At 43.3% G+C, this 22,659-nt stretch overlaps 1 protein-coding gene and 1 non-coding gene across 2 annotated transcripts; both read right to left on the reverse strand.

The window, feature by feature from the left end:
• Positions 1-3,102: 3,102 nt before the first annotated feature.
• On the reverse strand, positions 3,103-8,513 carry BRS3 (bombesin receptor subtype 3). The gene is made up of 3 exons (XM_004773661.3): positions 7,954-8,513; positions 6,001-6,352; positions 3,103-4,733 (listed from the first exon to the last, which is right to left on the reverse strand). The coding sequence occupies exons 1-3, from the start codon at positions 8,385-8,387 to the stop codon at positions 4,320-4,322; spliced, it is 1,200 nt and encodes a 399-aa protein (XP_004773718.1). The 5' UTR covers positions 8,388-8,513; the 3' UTR covers positions 3,103-4,319.
• Positions 8,514-11,309: 2,796 nt separating this feature from the next.
• On the reverse strand, positions 11,310-11,381 carry TRNAE-CUC. The gene has a single exon. It is a non-coding gene; the product is annotated as a tRNA-Glu (tRNA).
• Between the last annotated feature and the right edge of the window lie 11,278 nt (positions 11,382-22,659).

Genomic DNA, 22,659 nt, shown 5'->3' on the forward strand with positions numbered 1-22,659 from the left:
GGGACTCGATCCCCGGACGCTGGGATCATGACCTGAGCCGAAGGCAGCCGCTTCACCAACTGAGCAACCCAGGCGTCCCTATGTACATGATTCTTCTCCATACTTGTTGCACAAAAAAACAACGTTTTAAAGTTTTTGTTAATTCCTTTAAAATTAACGATAGTAAACCCATTATGTATAAAGGTAAAATTTTAAATTTAAACCAGATTTGAGGGTGGGGGAAACCTTACCAGAAGAAAGTTCTGCAATTCCAGTGACCTTTGCTTCTAAATATAGCAGTTGCGTATGGGCTCTAGAAAATCTTAACTCCCCAAATACCAGCTGTAAGAATATGGTTTCAACCCTAACAGTGGTTTTTAAATAGTATCTTGGGTTTGGGTTTCTTTTTTAAATTCCATTTCCTTTTCGTGAAGTTTTTGTTCTGTTGCAGGCTTTCAGAGAACTGAACTTGCATGCATTTTTATAATATAGATAACATGAGTTTTATTAGGCTCGCTTATTTAAGCATTGCTAAGTATTTCTTCCTGGGTCCCAAAATAGTGTACAGCTGTTTTCTGCAATGTGTTCCTGGGCTCCCATTTCATTCCTGGGTGAGTTCACAGCATAGGTGATAATATGCTACACAGCCCTACTACTGCACGTGACCCGTCGAGTGCCTGCTGTATCCACAGTCCCCTCTGAACACGTCACCAAAAAGGTTTCTTATGCCTGGGTCCCATGTGACCTAGCCACCGTGGCCCACAGGCTGCCCAGAGGCCCGTGAGGTGACCTGATAGGGTAGCTCTGTATTCTAGACCGAATTGGCCTATATGGGCCAATAAACCACCTTTCCCCAGGGACAGGAATGAGTATGGAGTGGGCGGAGACCTGGTCAGAGTGCCACAGAGGCAGGAAGGCCCACGTAGAGAAGGTAATAAGCAGAGCAGGTCCCTGCTGTGGGGAAGTTCCCCAGGGGTGAGAGGAGAAGCTGAGGCAGTGACAGGGGTCATTGAGTCACCATAATAGTGGAGCAGTAAAGTTGGGAGCTAAGCACACTTATACCTACAGTGGCACTCTGGCCATGAGACCTGACAGTTGTTTTATCAGTGCTATTGTCTCTGTGAGGCCTGGTTCCTGTGTGTTCTTATTTCCCTAACATTTCTAACTCATAGAATGAACTCCCTGGTAACAGGTAATCTGTAAGCATCTCTGTCTTTGTCACCTGTCTTTTTCAAGAGTTTTTGCAAGTCACGGAAACACTCAAGGCAACAAGCAAAAAATTATATATTTATTATTCTAATGGTCTCCCAGGATGGCGCCTGAAATGCCCGGATGGGAATGTACATGGGTCTCATGAGGCGCTGCGGGACCCAGGAAGCCCAACCAGTTCTCAGGACCTAGACAACCAGCTTCTCTCTGAATATCTTCATCTTTCTCTCTTCAACCTCTGTTAAGGGCAATAAGTGCTATACTCCTGGCTAATAGGCCATGGCCTTCTTGGTGGATAAAAATACATCATCTTGTGGCGCCTGGGTGGTTCAGTCATTGGGTGTCTGTCTTTGGCTCAGGTCATGATCCCTGGGTCCTGGGATCGAGTCCTGCATCTGGCTTCCTGCTCAGCTGGAAGCCTGCTTCTCCCTCTCCCACTTCCCCTGCTTGTGTTCCCTTTCTTGCTGTGTCTGTCTCTGTCAAATAAATAAAATCTTTTAAAAAAATAAATATACATTAACTTGTAAAAGCAGATACTCCTTGAGCAAAGAAGTCTCCTATCTGGCTTAGGAACTCTGGAAGATTACTGAACTATACCAAACTAGATTTTTTTGTCCCCTGTTCAGGAATTTTCCTGTGCCCATTTCCTGTAATCTCAACACTTAGCGGAAACAAAAGAAACTACTTTTGACAAAAAGATTGATGGATCCCTGACCTAAAATGGTTGAAACCACAGAAATTCTTTGAACCGAAACTTGCTACTTTCAGTGGCTATGCTAGTGTTAAAATGTTTCCTGGCACTTTCAACTTCAATGACGGAGACTTACCCATTGCCCAGTTTGGCTATATCTAAATATGTGATTTTTGTTTTCCTGCTTTGTAGCATATTATTATGGTCCTTTATTCGAAGTCTGGGGTCAGGGCAGACCCTGAGCAAGATTAGGAAGTATACAGAATTTGTTTTTCAGGTACCTACCTTTTCTCCATTTAGGACACTCTCCAAAGAAATGCAGTCTTCCATAGTCACATTTCTGGAATAATAGTCACACCACAATAGGTAGTGTGAAAGAGATTGTGGATATTGGGGCCTAGTTATAAGGTTGGCTCCAATTAGGATCATCTTTTGAGAAAAAAAAAAGAGAGAGAGAGACCACCCCCCTCCAAAAAACAAAACAAAATGAAACCATGGATTTTAATCCCAAATTCCCCAACTCTAGGAGGGGGGCTGATGCCCTATAAAACCATTTAGGGGATTATTTTATGTCAGATCCCCTAAGTCAGAAATTACTAAGAGTGAGCAAAATGAAAGCTCTTTGAGTTCTAGTTCTATCAATTGCTAAACAGCTTTCTTGGCTTTTGTTATCTGCTACTTCTACAAGTTATTTCTAAAATGCTGTGCGTTAAGACGTAGTTTTTATTTGGAGTGAGGAAATAGTAAAATCTCTGGGAGATTCGTGACTTGAAAATAATTTAGGGGCATCTACGTTGGCTGGCCCTTGATTTGCGCTCAGGTCATGATCTTGGGGTCCTGGGATCGTGTTCTGAGTCAGGCTCCAAGCTCAGCAGGGAGTCTGCTTGAGATTCTCTCTCTCTCTCTCTTCCCCCTCCCCTGCCTCGAGCCCTCCCCCTCCTCCTGCTAGCATGCACACACATGCTCTCTCTCTAAAATAATTTTTTTTAAAAGAAAAGACCTTAAATTTTATTATTAAATTGGGTTCTCATTTATATTCTGTCAGTACTATTGTTTTTAGAATATAAAGTTACACAAACTCATTTTTAAAGATTTATTTAATATTTATTTGTTTCCCACCACTTATTACAATGTCCAGCCTAACGCTAATACAATATTGGCACCCCGACTTTTGGTAAAACAATTTTACAGAAATGTGAAGTTTAGTGTTAATACGTATTCCTTTTCTGGCCACATCATTAGCAAAAGTTCACAATGACACAAGCAAAACATATACTTTAATTTTCCCCGAGAAAACATTTTCTAAAACCACAAATCTAAATTTGACACATCTATTGACAACAGGTTGTTTGAAATCACAATTATTAAGCTCACAGCATTTAGCAAGTAGGAGTAGAGGATAGAAAATCAGAACCTTCCGTCTGATTTCCAAGGGCAGAGATTAATTAGGTCACACTCTTACAGGACTTAGGCACCCATTGGGTTTAAAGAAGCTAAGCAGAAAGATGATCTGGTACCAACTACACGCCCACATGTTAGGGATCTCATGTGGTATTTCTCCATTTTTTAGAAAGAGGGCACTGCTTACCAGAAAGAAATGGATTTCCTTAAAGGAAAAATTGCAGACACTGGCAGGTTCGCAGGTTTTTCAACAGGGGTCCTTCTCTGGGGCCTTCAAAATGACAATAAACGTGGCCGCTTCGTCTGCCTGTGGATAAGGCGAGTTCTTCACAATGTTTGTGAAAGATAGCTTTGCTCGATTATCAATGGTAGTCAAAAGTAGAACTACATTAAGTCACTAAGTGTTGACCCGGTAAGGCAAACACCCTGCCCCAGATTCTTACTCAGTACTTCATGCTCGCTGACTCCGAAACATTTTCATTGTAATCGCAGAGCTTTGCCATGGAATAGAGATGAATGGGAAAGAGCAGTCCAAAACTCCGGCAAAGGTTTATTTTTTTTAGGACTTAGTTTTTTAAGAAAACTGCAGAAAGTTATGTTGTATCTCTTCTCGATCCCCTTTTCATATGCAAAGTATAATCTCTAGAATTACACCACATAATAAACACGAACACAGTTTTACGCAAATCACAGGAGTATAGGAGAAATTAGAAGCATAGATGTGATGGGAACAAATTCAATTTTACAGTGTCATCTTGTTTATTTCACCTTCTCTCCCATACAACCTCCTGTAGGACCCACTGACAAATGGACTTGTCTTTCTACACCTAGTGGGGCTTCGTTTTATGTAGAAAGCCCGATAATGTTAACGTTTGTACGTTGACAAAAAAAATCACGGTCTGTCTTTTACTTTACAAGATCTCTCACTCAGATTTCAGCACAATTCACAGACAACAAAAATCCTGACACCATACACCTACACACAGCTCAGAGTCAGATACACATGCTGGGAGGAAAAATACCGTTTTTAATGGAAAAGCTAGACTCTGTCATCTTCCCTCTTTGCACTGCACCCAGTGAACAAGGTCACACTAATTTCAGACACCTGCGAGCTTCCAGCGCCTGGGACCCTTCCCATCACAGCCAGGTTGTTAAGGGGGGTATCCGCGGGAGGAGAGTCGGGCAGCTCTGCCTTGCAGCAGAGTAATTGAGCTTTAAAATGCTGCTGGAAGGTTTTGCTCAGCCAGTACAGAGCAAAGGGGTTTACGCAAGAATTGCTGAAAGCCAGAACCCGGGAGAAAATGGTGACAATAAAATGAATGGCGGAGGGGTCCACGTAGGTCTGATAGGTGAAGGAGTGGTAGAGATACAAGAGGTGATTCGGCAACCAGCAGAGAGCAAACAGAGCCACAAGCACCAAGACGGTTTTGGCAATTCTCTTCCGGGATTCGATCTGCAGGGGCGGGGGCGGAGATGAGAAAAATGACCACAAAAACAATCATTTAGCTGGCAGAGATTTTTTAAAAGCTGTTCTCTAGATTTACATAGAAATTTACTGCTAACAGGCTGGAGTCCCTTTGAGCATGCGTCTGAAAGCACTGCTTGGGAGCTGGGGGAAGGCAGCCGGTTCCTATAGAATACAGCTAGTTAATTGGCATGGTAACCCTGGTCTCATTAGCTCTAATGCAGAGACTCCCAGCCGTGGTTTTGAGAGACTCTAGGATGCCTCCAATTAGCTCAAGGAGTGTTGTGGAATTCTTGAGATTTTAATTTAATTAGAAATAGAGATCTCTCTATGCGGTTAGAATATTCTTCCCGGTATGGAAGTTGCCAAGTCGGGACCCCAAATGGTTTATAATCTGTAGGAATTCGGACCATACAGTCAGAGGAATGAAAACCAATGTGTCATCCTATCTACACCTGTGAAAACATTCCTGCCTGTATCCCTTCGCGCAAGAAACGAACGAGGCTAAGTGAAGACATTGCCTACTGTCACAGAGCAAAGAGAACTGTTCACACGGGCATGAAATAGGCCATGTTAGCCTCACAAGCAGCCCTGCTGAACTAACTAAAGGGACTGGTCAAGAGGTCAATGGGAGCCTCTCCCCCCTCCAACCCCCACCCGTGAAAGATAGAACTCCTGGTGGTTTGTTTTTTTTTTTTTTTAAACGGAATGGAACAATGTTTTGGCAACATTCTTTTCTTCTGTTCATATTTATGCAAGGAGAGCACACCTGGCTCTTGCAATGGTGAGTCACCGTGTTCTCCGGCCACTGGCACTTACCTTATCCCTTGAGCCCTCCGTTTGCTCCTCTGTGTGTAAGTGGTTTGCTTTGAATAATGTGAGGGCTGCTCACCAGTTCTAGCATCCTGTGTCTATCATTCTGTTACACTTTCTAAAACAAAAGATGCTTGCCTTCATAGTCTCACCTTGAGTGTTGTTCCTCGCTGCTCCACGGGGTACCCAATTTTGGTTGCTCAAACCAGACTGTCACCCAGTCCCCAGCTGCATTATTACAGATAAGGAAATAGGCTCAGAGAGGTTAAGTAACTTGCCCGAGATTGCTCAGCTAGTATGTGGTAGAACCAGAGTGAAATCGTGGGTCTGACACACTCCAGAGCCTATGACCCGAACCACAGTACTGTACTGCTATTCCTCACAGGGGCACAAGTAGGAATTTCATTTCTCAATTCATGTGAGAGTCCTGATTAATACATACCTGCTTGCGGGCATGGGTTTGTTCCTCAGTAGGGATGTTCAAGGTGCTTTTGTAAAGAGTCCTAGCAATCAGAGAATAATAGACAGAGATAATCGAGAGTGGGATAATATAGAACACCAAGAAACACAGCAGAGAATGTATCTCTTGCATGAGCTTCTCAGAAACGGGATATGAGGTACACGCTTCAAGGGTCATATTTTTGTTGGGATCTTCAAGAGTATATACATTGGAAAATATAGCCTCGGGCAGAGCAATGATCATAGACACAATCCAGACGCAGCCAGCTTTAACACAGGTCTTCAGGATGGCATTGGAGGGCTGCCGCTCCAGTGGCTTCACAACTGCCTTGTACCTAGAAACATATAACCATAGGCAAAAGTCAAAATAAATATCAGAACTGTAGAATCTCAAGGTTAGAAGTGACCTTAGGGGTCCTCCAGTTCTGCCTCCGATCCACCGACTGGAATCAGTCATGATTTCAAATACACAGTATGTCCCAATATTTGATATTTATACTAATCATCCTTTTCTCTGATTCACTGATAGGAAATAGCTCAGGGTTGCAGTTTTAGAATTTTATGTGTAGATCCTCTATTTAGGATGAATAAATTGTTTTCGGCATGATTTTTGTGTGTGGTTAGGGGGAATTCATTACCTGTGTATTACCTTACTTGTTCTAAAAAACTTCGTTTTGGTGTAAGTGACTGATTTTAAACCCAATTCTCCTTCCTTTGCAAGTGAGCAGTCATCAGCCTTCCTAGAAAAGATTTCCCCGAGTTTGTGCAGTGAAGAGAAGAGGGTTAATTTCTTCCCTGTTCATAAGTGCTACTTTGTTACCCAAGCTGCTCTATAGGTAGATTTAGAGCAAGGCAAAGGTGAAACCGTACACCCTATGCCCATGCAAAGGTGCCTCCTTATTCCGACAAATTCACCTTTAAATCTATAGCCTTTAAGTAAATCTGCCCTCAAATAGAATATAAAACCAGCCAAAGCGAAAATCCATAAAAGACCCCAGGGAAGATTTTCCTTTTCTCTGATTCCAGAATTTGAAGAAGCTATTGATTACTTACAGGCTTCTCATAGGCTTTTTAAAGCATCACTTTTAACATTTGGAGCCTCAAACTGCACCCCCCCACACTCGGCTTTCACAGTTATTCAACAATAGGAACACAGAAAAATATAGTACTTATAGACTGAAAATATCCTAACGGAGCCTGAATACACGGACTGCCCGAGGTTCTCACACGCTCTATCAACAGAGCTCTAAAAGTCAACCGGATTAATTTATTTCTCCGAGTTCAAGACTGTCATTGAATGCCTATAGAGACAACAAATACAATTAAGTGATGACATTATACTGAGTTACCAGGCAGTCAAAAACCTCACCGTTTTTCTGCCATTGATTAATTTAATGAATTTCAAATAAATTAAATGCATGCATCTTTTTACCATTCTTCCGGTAGACAGTAATGTATATATGGTCAATTTCACACCTATGCTGATGTTCTAATGCTAACAGTATTGTACCACTAGGCTGCACTAATGTATAAAGCATGAATTGTTTTTCTTTTACACCTGGAACGATTTGCCTTACTTACTTAATAAATAAACGGGGAGGGGGGAGAACATCATTTAGAATTCTTTCAAGCAAACAATTACACTTCAAAGAGAATACATTATTCCTAAAGCATACAATTTCTGCCTTTCCTCCGATGCTAACACAGGAATCTTAACATTCTTACAACAACTTTTATTTTCAATTACCCCCCCCTCTGATTTTCTAATATTACATCCAGCTTATAGACTGTAAGAAAGCAGAATAGTAGCTCATGAATGCTAAGTAGAAGCTTTCCTTTCTTTTTTTCTTTTTTCTTTTCTTTTCTTTCTTTCTTTCTTCTTCTTTTTTTGCCTAATTTCACATCCTGGCAAATAAAACTGAGAAAAGAAACCCACCTGTCAGCGCTGAGAATTGTTAACGTGAACACTGATACACCAACAGAAGTGAGCCGGATAAAAGAAAGCACCTTACAGCCAATTCTCCCGAACAGCCATCCTTCTGCAAGGTAGTGGGTTGCATCCACAGGCACACAAGTTAGCAGAAGTAGCAGATCTCCGAAAGCCAGGCTGGTGATGAAAATATTTGGAACGGTTTGCATGGATTTGGTCTTGAAAAACACTTTGATGAGAATAGCATTTCCAAGGATGCCCACTGAAATGATCACAGCATAAGTGATGTAGATGGCACACAAAGCTTCTATTCCTGGAGAGTTGTCTCCGGTCCGTCCTTTATTTGTGGTATCATTGGGAACGAGAGAGCTTGATGATTCTGTGTCATTTGTGATTGGAATTAAAGTCTCATTAGGTGACTGAGGCTGTCTTTGAGACATTTCTTCTGAAGACTCTGCCTTTAATATTTCTTCTGCTCAGTTTAAATGTAGTTGATTGTCACGTCTAATGCCTACGTCTAGTAACGAGATGGTAGAACAGAGCAGAATGGCAAGCAAATTCAAGACACCCGGATACGCCTTTCCTTCAGTTGTTCTGTGTCTCCCAGCATGCTTGGCTAAATGCTTGCCGATCTGGCATTGAAGGGTGGGAGGTGGAGGAGTTTTATTGGCGTTTCCGTGACAGAGGGAGGGGGGTTTGGGAAATGCTCTGCAGTTGCTTGTTCTTCCCTGTTGGGGAATCCTATGAGTAACTAGTCATCATCAAATACCCCCTATTGTTTATTAGAATCACCCTGTCTCCTTGTCTGCCCATGAAAATCTATACAGGTCTTGTCCGTTTTTTCCCCGAACTCATTCAAGTCTCTGCCATCAGAAGATGGTCTAATGCATTTTCCTTTACCTGGTGAATAAGTATGTGTGTCTCCTGAAGCGCAAACTTGAATCCACTCCTCTAGATTTAATATCAGAGAGGCGCTGAAGCAACAAATCATTCACACTTTGACAGGGCTGATGTCACTCCCGAGGAGGAATAATTCAGGTGACCCTAGGCTTATCACCTTGCTCTGACACGGTAATTCCCCACTCTGTGCCCGTTACCCAGGCCGCACTGCAGAATTAGCGAAGCAACCCTTAAGAGACAAAAAATCCAGGCAAACCACCAGTTGCTTTGCCTCTAAATGTCCCAGTCAAGCAGTTTTTACTGTTTGGCTGTCTGTCTGAACGCCATATACATTTTGAAATGCTGTTTCAGGGTTCTCTCCTCAGCAGTGGCTGAAATGAACCTGCTTTGTTCCAAAACAAAGTAAGACAGGACCCTGCCTGGAGGTCCCCACACAAAAGGGCTTCTAAGAATGAAAGTCATGCTTTTCAAATGAAGGAATGCTGTAGGTTACTCCAGAGGTGACGTGAAGTAGATGATGTTTGCAGCAAGTGGAGGAAGGAGAAAAGTAAGGAAATCCCTTTAGCAGCGGCAAGAAAAGTCCCTTGTTGTAGAGAATGTAAGTATGTGATTTCTGTGCCTGTCTGTGGGGGTGGGGGGTCACTTGGGGGAGAGAGAAGCCAGCAGTCTGAAGGCATTTAATAATATAGCCTGCTTTGAGATAATCCCTGAAGTGATCAAATTTAAAGGATGATCTCCCAGCTAGGAGAAACTCTGTGTAGTGAGGTTTTTCATAAACACGTCCATATCAGAGTTAGTCTGGGAAGTGAAATGAAAAACAGCCAAGTATTTGGAGGAGCAAGGAAGGTTTACTCTTTCTACCTGACAGAGCACGTGCGGTCAATGCTACGGGAAAGGAAATGGGATGAAATGCATCAGTTATTTTGGTTCATTCGACCTCTCCCCCCAAAGCCACGCCCATCCCCCACCCTTTGTGAACCGACCCCCTCCTCCACCCCGCCTGAATTACTCCTCAGCCAAATAACTAACTGTTCTTGATGGAAATGGGGAGGGGAAGTGTTTGAATCAACCCAACTCCTTTAGCTTTTAAGTATCCACACAAATAATTCCATGCACTGGGCTGGCTCTTTAAAATCATCTCTCCAGAAAACGACTGTCTATTCAGCTCCTATCCTGTTCTCACAAGCCAATGATAAAATCTCTCTGGGATTCCTGTGTGTCATGTAGCAAAGAGCAAACAGTATCTTCCAATTCACACCTCGGCGCATGGCCACACAGCACTGTTTCGTAAGAAACAAACTCTTGCGCATGAGTTCCAAAATTATCTGAATTCCAGAGATCTCGGGCATGCTTTCATGAGGCTGCGGCCCCCCAGCGTGCCTTTCTTCCTCCCCGTTCCTCCTGGGCAGGGGACAGCAGGGGTGTGGGGCTGCTGCTGGAACATGGGTGTTCTTGGATCTCTGGAATTCCAAAATTCCAGAATATCAGAGATGGAAGTGAACTTTCTCAGGGGCAGAAATGAGGTTCTAGAGGGGCGGGGAAGAATTTCAGGCAAGGTCACATAAGTTACTCAGTAGCAGAGCTGAGATGAAACAGGTTCTCTTTGAATTCTGAGAGGTTAAAAATCAGCTACGAGAGCAGACAACACTCAGTTCCTGACAGTTACCCATATTTGCTCATTTGGCATCAGGGACTTGGGTTTTCTGTGTGTTCTGTTAACCAAGGGACAAGGGGTTTCCAGGCTAACAAGCAAACGATGATAGGTATAGATAATTTCAATGCATTTGCCTCTCTCTCTACTTATTTTACCTTATAACTCACCCATGAAACATAAAGTCTAGTTAATTGTTCCTAGTTCAAGTTGCAGGTCACTTAGTCTAGGCAGAAGGATGAAATCCTTTGTTGCTCATGTTTAACACAAGATCGGTCAGTATTATTACGCCAGTTTTTCAAAACCAACTGCTCCTTAGAGATTAAGCAATCGTAATATGATCTTAATGTAGCCTTTTAACTCCAAGTTAAGTGTTTGATATTGAGCAAATAAACTACCAGTTCTCTGAGGTTGGGTTTCCTGGTTGGGTCCCATTCAGTTAGCGTTGCTAAAATCTTTTTTTAAGATTTTAAAGAGCTGGGGCTCTAAGGGGGCTACAAAGCCCCTCTCTGCTTCTGAGTTGGGGATGGTGGAGAGGGATTAGAAAGCAGTTGCTGGAGAGAAGCTGCAGATTTGGTGCCAACCTTCTCAGCCATCAGTGAAGCAGAGCAGTGGTTCCCAAAGTCGTTCACAAAGCCTTGTGCACGAATTACCAGGAAAGCTTATCAGAGCAGATCGCTGAATCTCACCTCCAGAGGTTCTGACTTGGATAGGTCTGCGATGGGGCCCCAACATTTGTATTGTGTTTTTTTTTTTTTCAGATTTTATTTTGATTTTTTAAAAGATTTTATTTTAAAGTCATCTCTATCTACACCCAGCATGGGGCTTGAACTCCTAACCCCATGATCGAGAGTCATACGCTCTACCACTGAGCCAGCCAGGTGCCCCCAAATCTTTTTTTTTTTAAAGTAAGCTCTACCCCCAATTAGGGGTTCGAACTCACAACCCCAAGATCAAGAGCTGCATGCCGGACTGACTGAGCCAGACAGGTGTCCCAAACATTCGCGTTTCTAGCAAGTTCCCAGGCAATACTGATGCTGTTGGTCAGGGACTACACTCTGAGAACCACTGATTCAGGATGAGAGTAATCCAGCTGTTGAAGAGAAGCCTGGCTTTTCCTGATATTAAGATCAAAAAGATATTTCTGTAGTTCTTCATTAGAGGCAAGGAAATTCTGTGAGGTGATGAATACTTCAAACATGGTGCGTATATCTCTCAGTCCCTGGTGAGCCTTATTTCCAAGTCACCCAAGGGGCTTGGGGTGATCTTTCCAACGGGAGAAAGATGAAGTGATTAAGCTTTTTGCCTGCAACTCAAAGACAGTTTGTATATTTGAGAACTGACGAATGAATAAAAAACCAGAACTCTCAAACTCTCAAGTCTCTAGTTACAGAGGTTCCTTTAAAAAAAAAAAAAAAAAGTCTTATGCCAGAAAACAGGATGAATTTCTTTGTTATTAACTAACTAGGCTAGATCAATTGTGAGACGACACAATTTAACTTGTGGGCGTATTGGGATCTATATAATAGATCCTGTTGTTGTCACTGTTCTCTGTTCTCCCTCATAATTTCTTGCTTCAAAACTTTATACCAGTAGAGTTTCACTATTTCCAGGGGAGACTGCTATTCAGAATGACCTCTGCAGAGACCAGGGAGAATAAAAAAACAACTATGCAAAGAGTAGAAATGCCAATCGACTCTTTTAAGTGGAATTTTTTGTTTAAAGCCAATTTTTGTTACGATTAAACTTAATAGCTCCCTAAAAGTGCACGTCCCAGTCACCGTACTTGTCCACGCATGCGTGCCCGATAGTGTGTGCTATGGTCTGTGTGGAGTTCCACAATTACACGAGATCGAGGTGGTTTTGCATCAGATAAAATGTTTGGATTTCCTAAATATTGAGGTATCAATTATGAAGTAAACAACATTATCTCTTAGTGCATTTCTACGTCCCTTGTCAGTAATTCCCCTTTTCTGAAAATTCTCTTGCATCACCCTAACCATGTGTCCTGTCCCCACAGGGCTTAGTTTCAGCCTCCTACAGATTAATCCCTGCCATGATGCTTCAGATCAATGGAGACCATACATTTACCCTTTGGCCCCACAGTTCCATTCCTATGTGTCTACCCAAGATAAATTAATAGCTGTGTCCACCAAAAGACTTGTATGCAAATGCGCATGGAAGCATTGTTCAGAAAAATCAACCGGGAACAACCTAAATGTCCATCACTTAGCAAAGAATAAACAAAATGGGGCTTCTCCCCACAGTGGAATACTACTCAGCAAAAAAAAAAAAGAACAAACTATTTTTTTAATCCAGTTCATTGGTTATCAAGTTTATTTTTTTCTGAGACATAAATATTAGCATTTTGTGTCTATTTAGTTAGCAATGGGAATCCCTTTCACGATCTGTAATTTGTAGTGGGAATTGTTCTAAAGAAGAATGATGACTTGCAAAATTAGAAATTGGAGATTACCAGAAACACAAAGGATTAAATGCATTTTTGTTGTTCCCCTCTCAACTTCACTGTACGATTGGAGTAGCTTGAGGAAGCTGGTTTTCCTGCATATTAACACTGAACTTTTCTGAGTTCAGACTGCTCACTAATCCCAAGTGAGAACAAGCTATCCATACAGGTCACAGCATGAATGAGCCTCCAATGTACACAATGCAAGACACCACATCCTCCCTTTGATTCCTTCATACGAAATTTCTAGAAAAGGCCAAACACTAGTCATGGAAGGCACGTCCGTGATTGCTGGGTTTGGAGGTCGGAGTAATGGCGACTGCTAAAGAGCACAAGGGAAAATTGGGGCGTAATGGAAGTGTTCTAAAATGACATGGTGAGCATAGTCACATGGTTGTTTAAATCTAGTAAACTCCAACTGTACACTTAAAATGGATGGCGTTTACTCCAGTCGTACAGTGAAGCCGAGGGGGGAACAACGAAATGCATGTGGTGGCAAATGTTAATTAGGCTTTTTTTTTTGCTTTTTTATTTTTATTTTTATGTTTTTAAGATTTTATTTATTGGGGCACCTGGGTGGCTCAGTGGGTTAAAGCCTCTGCCTTCGACCCAGGTCATGAACGCAGGGTCCTGGGATTGAGCCCCACATCGGGCTCTCCGCTTGGCGGGGAGCCTGCTTCCTCCTCTCTCTCTGCCTGCCTCTCTGCCTACTTGTGATCTCTGTCAAATAAATAAGTAAAATCTTTTTTTTTTTAAAGATTTTGTTTATTTATTTGACACCCAGAGAGAGAGAGAGAGAGAGAGAGAGAGAATGAGCATGAGTTTGGGGGACAGAGGGAGAGAGAGAGAGGGACTCTTAAGCAGACTCCTCATTGAGCACAGAGCCAGACCCGGACCTCGTGCTCATGACCCTGAGATCATGACCTTAACTGAAATCAAGAATCAGACGCTTCACCGAAGACCGAGTCACCTAGGTGCGCCCCCACGCCCCCTCCCCACTGTTCCCCCAAGTTACCAGGCTGCTGAGTATGTCTGAAACCCAGCAGGAGTCACAACTTTGGCTCAAACTAGAACCCACGTCACAAGTGAGGTAGAGAGTAAAGTCTATCACGGTTCAGAGGGGAGAGAGATCACATCCAGCTGGGGAGACTCTGAAGGATTTCAGCAGGTAGAGAGAGGGGACAGGAAAGAAGTCTTGCAGAAACACAAACAGCGAAGACACAGGGGTGGGAGGGTTCGGGGAATAAACAGTCCATTTTGGCAGAAGTGTGGTCGTGAATAGGGAAGCAAGGCGGAATAAGCCTGGCAAGGCAGGTTGAGGTTAACCTGCAGAAAACACCTGAAGGCTCATGGCCCCTCTCCATGATCTCAGACCAGAAACCCCAGGACATTCTCATAGATTTTGGCTGGCACTGTGGGAGTACAGCGTCCACACTATGCTTGTGGCTAGGCTGTGCAGTTGGGCAAATTCAAGTGTGTATCTGGATTATCTTGGCTTCTTTCAAAACATACAAGGTATACCTTGTGCCGCATGAGAAGCCCTGACCCGTGCCCACGGGGTATACCCTGGCAGATGGCTTGTGTCCCTGGAATCATTTCTGAGCATCCCCTTGACCTGCCTGTACCTCGTCTTATCTTTGACCACGTTGTCTCCTTACTTGGTCTTAAATTTGAGTCTTGTTTTGCTTTTCCAGTTGCCCTTTCTCTGGGTCCACTCAGGACCCACAGGGCTTGTGAGGGTAAGAGTGAGGAGCTGGAAATGAAGAGGAGCTTCAAAGGGGGTTCCTAAGGCCACCCCCATTTATAAAAAGGCCTGTTTGCTGGAGCTGATGAAAGAACCTATATAATGGCAGTGAAAAGTGTTCTGGCTAAAATAAAACTCATTCCTGGGTTCAAATATATAGAGCATTTGGGCATCTGGGTGGCTCAGTGGGTTAAACCTCTGCCTTCAGCTTGGGTCATGATCTCAGGGTCGTCCTGGGACTGAGCCCCACAGCAGGCTCTCTGCTCAGCAGGGAGCCTGCTTCCCTCTTTCCCTGTGCCTGCCTCTCTGCCTGCTTGTGACCTGTCAAATAAATAAAATCTTAAAAAAAAATGTACAGAGCAGAATATGCATTTCCTTGGCCTTCTTATTTGGTCACAACCAGCCTTATGTTAGGTGGCTTGATCTGAAGTGGAACCATAGCCACCATGCATTTGAGCACTGTGCCTACTGTATGCTGGGTGCTATAAAATATTCCTACTGTATACCTACTGTATACTGGGTGCTTCTGTATGCTATATGTCTACTATATGCTGGGTGCTATAAAATATGTCTACTGTATACCTACTGTATACTGGGTGCTACTATATGGTATATGCCTACTGTATGCTGGGTGCTACAAAATACGTTATCTAATTTAATCCAGAGCCAGCTTGGAGAGGTAGAGGATACGCTTTTGCATTTCATTGGTGAAGAAACTAAGGCTCATAAGGTCAAGAAATTTGCTTAAGGTCACACACAGTGGTAAGTGGAAGAGTCAGAATTCAAATCCAGAACCTGCTAGTATAAAGGTCTGTTTTCTTTTTAAAGATTTGTTTATTTATTTATTTGACAGACAGAGATCACAAGCAGGCAGAGAGGCAGGCAGAGAAAGAGGGGGAAGCAGGCTCCCCGTTGAGCAGAGAGCCAGATGTGGGGCTTGATCCCAGGACCCTGAGATCATGACCTGAGCCTAAGGCAGAGGCTTAACCCTCTGAGCCACCCAGGCACCCCTGTTTTCTTTTTATTCATCTACAAGGCCAGACAGAAAAGTAAGAAGCATAACTATCAGGTGGAAACAAGACAAAATCAGAAGCAAGAAGTGCAGGCTGGTCACAGCTGGGTCTGGGCTAGAGCTTCCCTTTTCTGGGCAGGCACATGGTACACAGTACAGGGACAGATGTGGCTGTTTAAAAGGCCTAGGATCCTACTTTTTGAGTTGTGACCTAAATGGTCTTCAACTGAGATTCCTTTGGCACCATCTTGGGACCCTGCCCTTCCCCCACCCATCCCTTGTGAGCAGCTTTGACGAGTTGGATCTGGCCTGGTTTCTCTGATTTGGGCTCATATTTGGGGGAACAAGTGGATAATAAAAAACAGCTAGAGCTTCTTAACTGATTCTAGGAGAAAGGAGAGTGTGCATGTCAGAGAATATGGAATACATAAAAGGGGGATGGTGATCCAGAGCTTGTTTAGGGAATCTTCCAGAATCTCACAGTAACATTTCGAACCTGTGATTCATCCATCTCTACCTACCCTTTATTTGATAATTATCAAGAGAAAGATTTGGACAGGCTTACCTCAATAAGCAAGAAAAGTCTCAAAAACACAACCTAGTCTTACACTTAAAGCAGCTAGAAAAAAAAAACAGCAAATAAAGCCTAAAGCCAGCAGAAGAAGGAAATAATAAAGATTGGAGCTGAAGTAAGTGATATAAAAACAAACAAACAAACAAAAAACAGTAGAAGGGATTAATGAAACTAAGAATAGGTTCTTCAAAAGAATTTAACAAAATTGATAGACCCATAGCTAGACTTATCAAAAAGAGAAGAGAAAGGACCCAAATAGATAAAATCACAAATGAAAGAGGAGAGATCACAACCAACACCACAGAAATACAATTGTAAGAGAGTGCTGTGAAAAATTATATGCCAACAAACTGAGCAACTTGGAAGAAATGGACAAATTCCTAGAAACCTACAAACTACCAATACTGAAACAGGAAGAAATAGAAAATTTGAATAGACCCATAACCAGCAAAGAAATTGAATCAGTAATCAAAAATCTCCCAAAAAACAAAAGTTCTGGGCCAGATGGATTCCCCGGGGAATTCTACCAGACATTTATTTTATTTATTTTTTTAAAGATTTATTTATTTATTTGACAGGCAGAGATCACAAGCAGGCAGAGAGGTAGAGGAGGAAGCAGGCTCCCCGCTGAGCAGAGAGCCCGATGCGGGGCTTGATTCCAGAACCCTGAGATCTTGACCTGAGCCGAAGGCAGAGGCTTTAACCCACTGAGCCATCCAGGCGTCCCCTACCAGACATTTTAAGAAGAGTTAGTACTTAGTACCTATTCTTCTCAAACTGTTTAAGAAATAGAAATGGAAGGAAAACTTCCAAACCCATTCTACCAAGCCAGCATTACCTTGATTTCAAAATTAGACAAAGACCCCACTAAAAAGGAGAATTATAGGCCAATATCCCTGATGAACATGGATTCTCAATAAAATACTAGCGAGGGCACCTGGGATGCTCAGTTGGTTAGACAACTGCCTTCGGCTCAGGTCATGATCCTGGAGTCCCGGGATCGAGTCCTGCCTTGGGCTCCCAGCTCCCTGGGGAGCCTGCTACGCCCTCCAATCTTCTCCCCTCTCATGCTCTCTCTCACTCTCTCTCTCAAATGGATAAATAAAATCTTAAAAGATAAAAACAAAATAAAATACTAGTGAATCAATTTCAACAGTACATTAAAAGAATTATTCATCATGATCAAGTGGGATTTATTCCTGGGCTGCAGGGTGGTTCAATATTTGCAAATCGATCAACATGATACACCATATTAATAAAAGAAAGCATGAGAACCATATCATCATGTCAATAGATGCAGCAAAAGCATTTGCCAAAATACAGCATCCTTTCTTGACAAAAACCCTCAACATAGTAGGATAGATGGAACATACCTCAGCATCAAAAAGGCCATATATGAAAGACCCACAGCTAATACCATCCGCAATGGGGGAAAATCTGATAGCTTCTCCTCTGTGGTCAGGCACAAGACAGGAATGCCCACTCTCACGTTTACTACTTAACATAGTGCTGGAAGTCTTAGCCTCAGCAATCAGACAACAAAAAGAAAGAATGAAAGAGAGAGACAGGAAGGAAGGAAGCAAGGAAGGAAGGAAGGAAGGAAGAAAGATGGGCACATGGGTGGCTTAGTCACTAGGTGTCTGACTTTAGCTCAGGTGATAATCCCAGGGTCCTGGGATGGAGTCCCGAGTCAGGCTCCCTGCTGGGCAGGGAGAGTGCTTCTCCCTCTCCATCTGCTTGCTGCTCCCCCTGCTTGTGTTCTGTCCCTCTCTCTCTCAAATAAATAAAATCTAAAAAAGGAAAAGAAAAGAAAATTGCATGTTTTAGTTCCAAGGAAGGAAGAAAATGCACCCAAATTGGCAAGGAAGAATTCAAACTTTCACTATTTGCAGACAACATGACACTCTATGCAGAAAACCTGAAAGACTCCACCGAAAAATTGGTAGAACAGATACATGAGTTCAGCAAAGTTGCAGGATATAAAAGTCAATGTGCAGAAATCTGTTGCCTTTCTATATACCAATAATGAAGTGGCAGAAAAAGAAATCAAGGAATCAATCCTATTTGCTTTTTCAACCAATAAGATACCTAGGAGTAAACCTAACTAAAGAGATAGAAGATCTATTCTTTGAAAACTATAGGTTACTTATGAAAGAAATTGAAGAGAACGTAAAGAACTTGAAAAACATTCCACGCCCTTGGACTAGAAAAACAAACATTGTTAAAATGTCTATACTACCCAAAGCAATCTACATATTTAATCCAATCCCTATCAAAATGTCCCAGCATTTTTCACAGAGCTAGAACAAACAATCCTAAAAATTTGTATGGAACTGCAAAAGACCCCAAAGAGCCAAAGCAATCCTGAAAAAAGGGAAGTAAAGCTGGAGGCATCAGGATTCCAGACTTCAAGCTACGTTATAAAGCTGTCATCATTAAGACAGTACGGTACCGGCACAAAACAGACACAGATCAATGGAACAGAATAGAAAACCCAGAAATGGACCCACAACTCTACGGTCATCTAATCTTTGACAAAGCAGGAAAGAATATCCAGTGGAAAAAAGATAGTCTCAACAAATGATGTTGGGAAGACAGGACAGCAACAGGCAAAAGAATGAACCTGGACTGCTTTCTAACACCATACACAAAAATAGATTCCAAATGGATGAAAGACCTAAATGTGAGACAGGAAAGCACAGAAAACCTAGACAACACAGGCAGAAGCCTCTTGGATCTTGGCCATAGCAACTTCTTTCTAGACAGTTTGCTGGAGGCAAGAGAAACAGAAGCAAAAATGAACTATTGAGACTTCGTCAAGAAAAAAACTTCTGCACAGGGAAGGAAACAATCAACAAAACTGAAAGGCAGCTTACAGAATGGGAGAAGCTATTTGCAAATGACATGTCTGATAAAGGGTTAGTATCCAGAATCTATGAAAACTTATCAACTCAGTGCCCCCAAAAAACAAATAACCCTGGCAAGAAATGGGCAGAAGACATGAACAGACATTTCTCCAAAGAAGACATACAGATGCCAACAGACACATGAAAAGATGTTCCACATCACTCATCATCAGGGAAATGCAAATCAAAACCACAGTGAGCTACTACTCATCTGTCACCATTCTGACAATGGTCAGAATGGCTAAAATTAACAGCACAAGAAACAACAGGTGTTGGCGAGGATGCAGAGAAAGGGGAGCCCTCTCATACCGTCGTTGGGAATGCAAACTGGTGCAGCCACTCTGGAGAACAGGATGGAGGTTAAAAATGGAGCTCAGAACATTAAAAATGGAGCTATCCTATGATCCAGCCATTTCATCACTAGGGATTTACCTGAAGGAGACAAGCATAGTGATTTGAAGGGGTACGTGCACTCTGATGTTTATAGCGGCATTATCAATAATAGCCGAACTATGGAGAGAGCCCTGATGTCCATCCACAGATCAATGGATAAAGAAGAGGTGGTCTGTATATACAATGGAATACTATGCAGCCATCAAAAGAAAGGATATCTTGCCATTTGTAACAACGTGGCGGAACTAGAGGGTATTAAGCTGAGCAAAATAAGTCACTCGGAGAAAGACAAATACTGTATGATCTCCCTCATATGTGGAATTTAAGAAAGAAAACAGAGGGACATATGGGAAGGGTGAAAGGAAAAAAAGAGAGAGGGAAACAAATCATAAGAGATTCTTAACAATAGAGGACTAACTGAAGGTTGGCGGAGGGAGGTGGGTGGGGGATGGGCTAGATGGGGGATGGGGATCAAGGAGGGCACTTGTGATGAGCAAGGGGTCTTGTATGTTAAGTGGTGAAACACTGAAGTCTACTCCAGAAACCAATATCGCACTCCATGTTCACTAACTAAAATTTAAATTAAAAAAAAGAAGAAGAAGAAGAAGGAGAGAGAGGGAGAGAAGGATTCGGGCCCATGTTTAGACAAGGTAGGGTTGAGATCATCTAAATTAAAGGCAAAGGCAGAACCACAACGGTAAGAAAAGAGGCTTGAAGCCAAGCCCCGAATGCTGACCGGGAGCTTCTTAAATATGTCTTGGCCTCAAAGGCAGTACTGCTCTTATGAGCTAGGGGTTGGGACTGAATGCACAGGTGGGGGTCCTACAGTCCCAGGAATACTTTAGGAAGGGGACACTCACTCTTACAGGCCATAAGAAGTGCTCAAGAGTCCGGTGCAAGAAATGGTCTTCCATGGTTGGGTCGCGCTTACCTCCAAAGCAGCTCTCTCTCAGAACAGGGACTCCCAGGCTCAAGGGACCATGACCTTGGTGCCTTTACTAGGGAGTGTTATCTGTGGTTGGGGATGTGGAGCAGAAGTCCAGAGGAACTGAATAATAGAATATCACATACCATGAGAAAAAAAAAAAAAGTCAATCCTAGGAAAACAAACATGTAGATGAGCAGAGCAGATAGTTGTGAGTGTTAAAGAGAGTTTGAAACTTTGGAGAAGCACATAAATAATAACAAGTGGATCATGGACTCCTGACAAGCAAAACAAATTGCTTGGCATTGTGCATTGGTAATTATGCTTCAATTCACATTTTCTTTCCTTTGTTAGTTATGAGATGTTATTCCCTCAGATTTCACATGATCTGCTTTCTTTCCTGAAAAATGCTGTGGTAAATGGCTCTCTGTACCACCTAGGGTATATAAAAGCAAGGGGTCCTGGTCCCTCTCCCTCCCCGGGGGAGAGCCCACGGCCCACCAGCAGCAGCGGCAGGAGGCAGTTAGGAAGGGCTGGGCTTCGGCTGGCAGGGGCGGGGGGTGTCACCTCCCAACTGGCGTCTCCTGAACCAAAGCCCACCTCATCCAGGAGATGGCTTCCCACCGCGCTTTGTTAGGCAAACCCAAGTGTTCATTCTTCCTTCCTGGTTAACGGATTCAGGTTGGCCCTGCCTGCTTCTGGAAGAGTTCTGTGTTCTAGGCCACTAAGCAGGACGGCTGTATGGACTTGGATGCCAGTCCGGGTCTCACGGCCCTTAGCCCACTCAGGGTCCATGGTGGACATGAGGTTGGGGAACAAACACAATCAGACGAACCTGAGATCTGTTAACAGAGGCAGGGTAAGAAAAAGGCTGCCCGAGCAAGCTTCCCCTGCACCTCCAAGATCCCTTGTCTTCCAGAATATGCGACAAGCCTGCCTTAGTCATGTCTGTACAGGGGTAATGGAATGAGCTGTTTTGTAGATCTCTCTCATACACAACACCTCTTGGAGCCCACATCAGTATGCAAAGTTACTTACATAATCTCGGAGATGATCTCTTAGAAGACTTTGAAAAGATTATATGATACTGACAATGCTGAGTTTGGAAGGGGGATACAAGGCGGTGAGCTCCTCGGAAACCAAAGCAGTGATGTTCGGGTCTTTACTGGGCTAGAGTAAAGGATTGAGGTTAACGTTTTACTCTTTCTGCTCAATCTACCTGAACAAGTGGACACCACTTCTCTTGGCTTCTAACATGAAGAAGCCGGGACTAATTTTTGAATCTTTGGCCATGACCCTCAGTGGAGTATAAAGATGAAGGACAGGGTGTCATGAGTTTGGGGAGGATAAGAACAGAAGCCAGAAGATCTCTTTCCCCAAGGATCAATGCACTGTCTACACGATCTCCCCCATTCAGTCCAGACTTCGGGGTCCTCAGGCCCCTTCTCTCCGTGGGCTAGACTACAACTCCTTTCACAGGAGCTGGGGAGGCAGAGACACCAGCAGTTTTCTGTTTTCCTAGAGCCGGACCTCTTTTCCTTCCAAAGAGTCTATGAGGGAGAGAGCGGAAGACCCATGTCCCCTTGTCAAACGGCCCTGACAAGGACATCTGGTATTAGTCCAGAAACAATGGTGGAACGTCAGAGACAAATCTGCAGTCTTGTTCCACAGTAACAAGAGGGAGGTTCAGCGTGAAGCCCCACACAGGGAGCTCTGATATCGGCCCTCCAGAGTAGGGTAGACACGACAGAAAACGCATTTCGGCTTTGGACCAGAGGGTGTAGAGACCCCCTTTGTGGGACACAGCCGCTGTGTTCTTGTCTTTACAGATGCAGGTGCCTGGAATTACTCATAGCGCTTCTATCATCGTGAGCTTTAACTGTGTGGAAGGGATAAGTGTGGGTGGTGATTTGTGTTAGAAAAATTTGTATCGGTAGTGATCCGTGCCTTGTGTGGTGGGCAGGGAGAGAGCTCAGAGGCTCGTTTGCCAGAAGCTGGTCCTGTTTAGGGGCCTCTGGAAGTTTCTACCGTGCCAATAGACCCACTGGTTCTACACCGCCTATCCTTGCTCCTTTTACCAACACTTCTGGGTTTTTGCCTTATGGACCCAGGGGCCTGGAGCACCTTCCGCCCTTTCCAT

This window comes from Mustela putorius, unplaced genomic scaffold, assembly GCF_011764305.1.
Source record: "Mustela putorius furo isolate JIRA1106 unplaced genomic scaffold, ASM1176430v1.1 tig00003899_pilon_pilon_pilon, whole genome shotgun sequence".
NCBI classification, from domain to species: Eukaryota; Metazoa; Chordata; class Mammalia; order Carnivora; family Mustelidae; genus Mustela; species Mustela putorius.